The 7,127-nt window shown below is 44.8% G+C and overlaps 1 protein-coding gene across 1 annotated transcript in view; it reads right to left on the bottom strand.

Annotated features, from left to right (window-relative positions):
• Window positions 1-672: 672 nt before the first annotated feature.
• The window catches only part of LOC141271284 (interferon-induced protein with tetratricopeptide repeats 5-like), a 33,871-nt gene continuing 27,416 nt past the window's right edge, over window positions 673-7,127 (bottom strand). The window contains exon 2 of the mRNA XM_073681402.1: window positions 673-2,387. Within this exon, the coding sequence (XP_073537503.1) occupies window positions 941-2,387 (1,447 nt within the window). The 3' untranslated portion in view covers window positions 673-940. The remainder of the gene's footprint in view (window positions 2,388-7,127) is intronic.

The raw sequence follows: 7,127 nt of genomic DNA, 5'->3' as shown, positions 1-7,127 counted from the left end.
AGAGGTAACATCTCTTATTATGGAGAGTGCCAAGCTGGCGTAAGGAGACTTATAGGCCATGCAATGCTCCTTTGGGAAATTAAATATGCAAATTGTCTCTTCAGAGAGGAAGAATACTAGAACTTTATTGGAAGTAACAACCTAAAAGTCAGTAGGGACCCTTCGATGAGCCTTGCCATGCGACTTATTGACTTTTAGGATTGATACTTCTGATCGGATGCACTAGAGTTCCAGTCCTCTGCCTTTCTGAAGAAATAATTTGCATATATTATTTTATAAATGCTGTAGTCGACAGACCTTACTACTGCTGCAGGTGTGATCGGAAATAAATTTGATCCTGGATGTTTAACCCCTTAGACTGTGTGATCCATAGTGACCTGTTGATGGGTTGCTAATCCTAGCTGATGGGCTCTCTAGTCAGCAGGTTTCCTAATGTAAGCTCTTAGCTTTGGTTTGCCCTCTTTCCACTTCTATAAAGCTGTTATATCACAGTACCATGTGGGTAAAATTGTAGCATTATTTTCATTGCCAATAATACAATAATTACAATACTGGAATATAATAACATATATTTTGACCAATCAATATTAATCATTTTAAAGACTTTATTACTAGGATTGAGAAGTACACAATTGTTGTATCATGTAATATGTAACTATATACCATACATGTTTTTCTATAGTTTAATTATTATTTGATAGTCTGGTGGATGTAATTGCTATACTATACATTGTACAAAATTAATATGAAGAGTACTTATAGCTACAAACCTAAATCTAAAAATAGCTAAATATCAATCCTAAGGCAGTTAAAGATGTAAATTAGATATAGTTCAACCAGAGCCTATGTATTTTCTCCATGCGCGCTGCGTGGCCTGTGTTCTACAAATTTATGAAAGGAAAAAAAGCACATAAAAGATCACTTTTCTACTTCTCATTTTTCATATCATCAGCTTTAGCTCACACAGCTCACTCACATATTCCTCATTGTAAGGATCATATTTCAAGGCTTTTTCATAGCAATCAATTGCATCATATCTTTCCCCATTAGTCTTATGGACAAAGCCAAGCAAAGCGTAACCCTTAGCATCACGAATATTTTTCTTAATCTTCTTTGAAGAAATTCTTCTTAGAGACTTTTCACTGGATTCCCTGTCTTGTGAGGGTACAGTGATCTGCAAGCTTTTTTTATAGCAGTCGATGGCTTCAGATTCAGACCTCATACAGTATTCTTTAAACCGTCCATAATTGTCATAGATCTGCTGCTTCTCCTCATCTGTAAGATTGATAAATGCCAAAACAGTTTTAAATCTCTCTTCTGCCTTTTGATATTCCTTTGCTTCACTATACATATTGGCTAAATCTACATTTGCATACACAAATGTTTTCTTGTGCTCCACCGTCTTCTCAAAATGAAAGAGGGCGTTTTGGATGAGGTCATCTAATTCTGCCGAGTGCCTTTGTCTATTATAAGGGTTCCTGATTCCAAACCCTTTTTTGTATGCGAAATACTTTTTCCTGTAACATAATCCAATCTGATGATGTAGAAATCCAGAAGTTGGGATGAGATCTATTGCAGTTTTAAGGACGTGCAAGGCCTCATCTACCATCTTACCTCTTCTGTAAAACTTTGCAACATATCGGAGCAAATATGGAAGGTTTGGGGCTTGTTCTAAGGCTTCTGCTATATATCTTTTTCCCTCACCAGTTCTGTCTAGGTCTTGCAGCTTTAATGCAAGCAGTGCCTTCACGACGGCATCTTTTGGATTCTTCTCTACTGCATTTTTCAATAACTCTAAAGATTTGCAATCTGAAGCAGCACATTTTCTGCCATTGAAACCTTCCAGTCTATAGACCACTGTTGCATATCCCGTGATCCACTCAGGATCTTCTGGCTCTAGCTCTAAAGCCTTCTCAAAACATTGTTTTGCTTCTTCATAATATTTTCCACAAAATTTTAGCAGTGACCAGCCTTTTTCCCCATAGATTGCTGCTATGTCTTGTAGACCTTTCAGTTCTTTATAAATCTGCTCTACTTTATCTATATATTTCTGAGAATCTTCATACTGCTTCATGTAGTAATACACCCATGCATAATTTCCATACGTCACCAAATATTTTTGATCAGCCCCATCCGGATTGTTCTCGTTAATTGTTTCTTCTGCCTTCTCTAAATTGGCAATAGCTTCTGTGTAGTCCTTTTTCAGATGCATCGCATAGGCCAGGAAATTGTACACCATGTATTTGTTCTTGGTGACAAGAAATTCCAATTGGTAATGCAATCTGTCTTCTAATTCATCAGGGTCTGTGTTCTTTAGAAGAAGATTCCAAGTAAATTGACATTTAAGTTGTAGTAAACGCGGCTTTAATGCTTCTTTTGATGACCGACTGTGATAAAAAAATAGGAGAGTGGATTGGTATTAATAATTGATTTAAAAAGTGAGAACATATACACAAAAAATGTACAATCATATACAATATACATCAGTCCCTAACATGTGCCAGCATATAAAGTATGTGAAACAAACAATTTTGAGGTGGGCACCAGTAATACTGGAGTGCAAATCAAACATATGTGGGTAAAAATGTAGCCAAAAAGAAATACTGTATACTGTATCTATCACATAAATATCACAAAACACATGCAAAATAGATCAGTTTAAAACTGGTGCATTCTCATGGATGGGGCTCAGTGGGTCTTACATGTAAAATATACTATTTTCTTATACTCACCCCTTGAAGCAATCCATGGCAAGTAGTTATTAGTTCCCTTTTTTATTGCATGTCCTTTAGTAGTTATTTTCTCCCTGCTCGAGCATTCACGCTTTGTTGCTCCTTAGCAGATAACACAAATCTTTCCTGTCCACACTGCATGGGGTGAGCATGCATGGTGAGGACAACCATGTAAGGCCACATTCACATGTTCAGTATTTGGTCAGTATTTTCCATCAGTATTTGTAAGCCAAAACCAGGAGCGGATCAATTAGAGGAAACATATAATAGAAACACGTCACCACTTCTGTATTTATCACCCACTCCTGGTTTTGGATTACAAATACTGATGGAAAATACTGACCAAATACTGAATGTGTGAATGTGGCCTAATTCTATACAAGCCACTGCCCAACACTGACTGTTTGCCTCTCGGCTGTATAACAACAGCTGCAGCCAAGCATGGACAGTAGGAAAAGCACCAGAACCATCAATGAGAAAAGTACATTAGGTATAAATGATTTACAAGAGATACAGAAGTTGACATCAGGCATCTAGGCTATAATTGTAGATAGTAATTTTTCTCATTAATCATCAGTAGAGATGAGTGAGCATGCTCGCTACTGCTCGGTGCTCACCCGAGCATCTCACTGCTCGAGATGCTCGTCGCTCACCGAGTATTTCCGGGGTTGCTTGGCGGGAGCTCGGGTCTCTTCTCTGCATGTCTGGCGCTCTTTAGAGAGCCAATGAACATGCAGGGATTGCCTGCCACTCACTGTAATGCCATAGCCATGTTGGTTGTGGCATTACAGTGATTGGTCGGCCGCACAGAGTCATCAGGTCTATATCAGATATATATATATATATATCATGCTCGTCACAGTCACTCCGGATCAGATAGTGTAGGGAGAGTTGCTGCTGTATCAGGGAGAGATTTGCTTGTTTCTAGTTAGTGTAGGTGTACCAATCTATATTAGAGACACATATCCATCTCAATAAACAGTCCTTCTGAGGACTAATCCATCTGCAGAGATATCAGGCAGACAGTGTATATAGGCAGGCAGTGTATACAGCAGACTGCAGTGCATATAGCACAAGAGGCTCCATTCCAATTCTGCCTTCTGCTGCTGTTAGATATTTCTTGAAATAGGTCCAGGTCTCAGGGGCCAGGAATAATTTTTTTTGGGATCTTAATCCTCATTATTTGCTTAAAAAGTAAACCAGAGAACACAGTTTTTCTGCGCCATTTGCTTGTTGGCACTGCAGAACACAGCCAGGTCCTTTCCATATTACAGCGCTAAAAATCCAGCTATTTAAAACTGTGTTTTCTCCGTCACACGGACCACATATACGTTTTCAGAAAATACTGCCATTTCTGACCTCCATTAAAAATTTGTTTCAGTGTGTCAGTGAAGCAATTGACACCAGTTTGCTGTTCAAAATAGTCACCTACAGGCCAGGTATTTAAAACTGTGGTTTCTCCGTCACATGGATCACATATACGTTTTCAGAAAATACTGCCATTTCTGACCTCCATTAAAAATTTGTTTCAGTGTGTCAGTAAAGTAATTGACAACAGTTTGCTGTTCAAAATAGTTACCTACAGGCCAGGTATTTAAAACTGTGGTTTCTCCATCACACGGATTGTGGCGCCCTGCTGCGCATGGTGCCACAGAATCCAGAAGGGTGCATGGATGGATTTCTCCACAAGAGGCCCTCACTACATGCAAACACCTCCACCTTCCACCTCAGACCAGCAGAGGGAGCCCTGATAGGGATATATAAAGGGAAGGTGGAGCCAGGCAGCTCAGATTAGAGTTTAGAGTGAGAGAAGCACGCAGGCTGCTGTGTGAGGCAAGCTAGGCCTCCAGCAGCACTGAAGCCTTGTGAGGGCCCCGAGCGTGGCCGAAGGCGAGAGGAAGGAAGGAGTGATAAAAGGGGGCAGAGGAGCATACCAGGCTCACCCCAGTATATATACCGGACACCGGGTCTGAGCCTACAGGGACCCTTTACACCCAGTAGGGATAACGGGAATCCCAGGAGGACTACAAGTCCCTGGCAAACCTGAAGCTAGACACATACAGGACCAGGAACCACGAAGGCCCCGACGTCCAGGGAAAGTGGTTACCAACCGGAGGTCCTACTTCAGAGCAACAGGTGGAGTAAAAGCAGGACACATAAGCTAGGCTCAGTTGCAGGCTGGCCAGAAGCTTACACAGAGGCAGATATGGATCAGGAGGCCTTATACCCGCTCCCTGGGGAGAAGTCCAAAAGTGCGCTCTTCACCTGGAGTACCCTGGACCGTATCTAACAGCTGTACCAGTAAAGGTAACGAAGCGAAACCCCCTGTCTCTGTCAGTTACTGCGCCATCGTTCTTCCCCTGCACTACAATGCCCAGCGCACCTTCCACCATCTACCTATCTACACTGCCCTGAGGCCCGCTCCACCTGTGGGGAGCTGTACCATCTTTAGCTGCCTTGACACCTGCCTCAGAGGACTGTTGCAGCGCTGGTGGACTTCACCAGATACCACGAATTCTCTGAACTGTTATTAGTAATTGATACCCCTTTGTGCACTGACCGCCCTGGGCCAGCCACCGAGATATACTAAACCGAATAGTAAGGCCCCTGGGGGCGAGTCAGAATCACATATAAGTTCGCTCCAAATTCAGTCATTTGTAGTGAGCATGGAAGATATTGTGCTCCATTTAAAATGGGCAAGGCACGTGGCAAGGGACGGGGAACTGGACGTGATGGTGATGATGGTGCATGCAGAGGCCGAGGCCGTGGGCAAGCTGAAATTGTGCCACAACAAACACCCACATCTTCTCGCTCGACCTTCCTGTCCCAATTAATAGGGGACCGCAGAGTGAGGACAGCAGCACACAGGGGGGACGCAGGCAGAGCACCCCAGCAGCCTGGAAGAAGCAGTGTGGTAGCCGCAGAAAGAAGGCAGGCAACCGTTCCCCGTAACACCAACACGAAGGAAGTTGCCAGTATAACTGTTAGGTCTTCCCGAGTCTGGTTGTTTTTTAAAGACTCTGCCGATAACCCCAAAAAGGTCATTTGCACCACCTGCCAGGCCAGCATCAGCAGGGGTGGTAAAACGACCAGCTTGACCACCACCAGCATGATCAGGCACCCGACTTTGTGGGCCGAATCCCAGGGTCCAGGAACAGTGTCTGCGGGTGGCACCACTGCTTCTTCCGCTGTTGTGCATACAAGCCAATCCCCTGTCCATGGTGCATGCGAAGATGCCTCATGCCTTGCACCAGTCATTGCACACTCTCAAGTAGCAGCATCAGGAAGCACGTCCACGTCCTTGTCCCAGCGCAGCGTTCAGTTGTCCATACCCCAGTCCTTGGAACGCAAGCGCAAATACGCAGCCAACGCCCCACAGGTCACACTACTAAATTCCCACATTTCGCAACTGCTTGCGCTAGAAATGTTGCATTTTAGGCTCGTGGAGACGGAAGCATTCCGCAACCTGACGACGGGGGCCGTTCCTCGGTACTCAGTCCCCAGCCGCAACTATATCTCCCGGTGTGCCGTCCCCGCATTACACAAGCACGTGTCCCAAAACATTAGCCGTGCCCTCAACAACGCAGTTACCGGGAAAGTCCACCTAACCACGGACACGTGGACAAGTGCTTGTGGGCAGGGATGGTACATCTCGCTGACGGCACACTGGCTTAACATAGTGGAAGCCGGGACCCAGTCAGACCTTGGGACGGAACACGTCCTCCTGACGCCAAGGATTGCGGGCCCTAGGTCAATCAGGGTTGCCCCCATGGTCTACAGCTCCTGCACCTCATCCTCCTCAGCCTCCTCCTCCTCTTCAGCATCCATCTCCGAAATGACCACATCAGTCACAAGCTGGAAGCACTGCCTCGGCCAAGCGGCAACAGGCTGTGCTGAAGCTAATATGCTTAGGTGACAAACCGCACAATGCTGAAGAGTTGTGGACAGCTCTGAAAGAGCAGGCAGATCTGTGGCTCACACTGCTGAACCTGCAGCCAAACATGGCCGTGTGTGACAATGGCCGGAACCTGCTGGCGGATCTGAGGCGAGGCGAGCTCACACACGTACCATGCCTGCCCCATGTGCTTAACCTCGTGGTTCAGCGGTTTCTCAAATCCTACCTGGAGCTGCCGGATCTGCTTGTTAAAGTACACCGCCTGTGTGCCCATTTTAGAAAGTCAGCTACAGCTTCCGCCGCCCTTGCCGTGTCTCAGCAGCGTTTGCAGCTTCCGGCTGACAGACTAGTATGTGAGGTCCCCACGTGTTGGAACTCTACACTGCAGATGTTGGGAAGGATTTGTGAGCAGAAGAGGGCAGTTGTTGAGTACCAGCATTAACAAGGCCATCGGTATTCAGTTCAGACTCCACACATAAGACCTCAGGAGTGGACATGGA

This window comes from Phyllobates terribilis, unplaced genomic scaffold (assembly GCF_046119375.1).
Source record: "Phyllobates terribilis strain yellow unplaced genomic scaffold, ASM4611937v1 Scaffold_5__5_contigs__length_657084704, whole genome shotgun sequence".
Lineage (NCBI taxonomy): Eukaryota > Metazoa > Chordata > Amphibia > Anura > Dendrobatidae > Phyllobates > Phyllobates terribilis.
The sequence above is the reverse complement of the archived record's forward strand: the minus strand, read 5'-3'. Positions and strand labels throughout refer to the sequence as shown.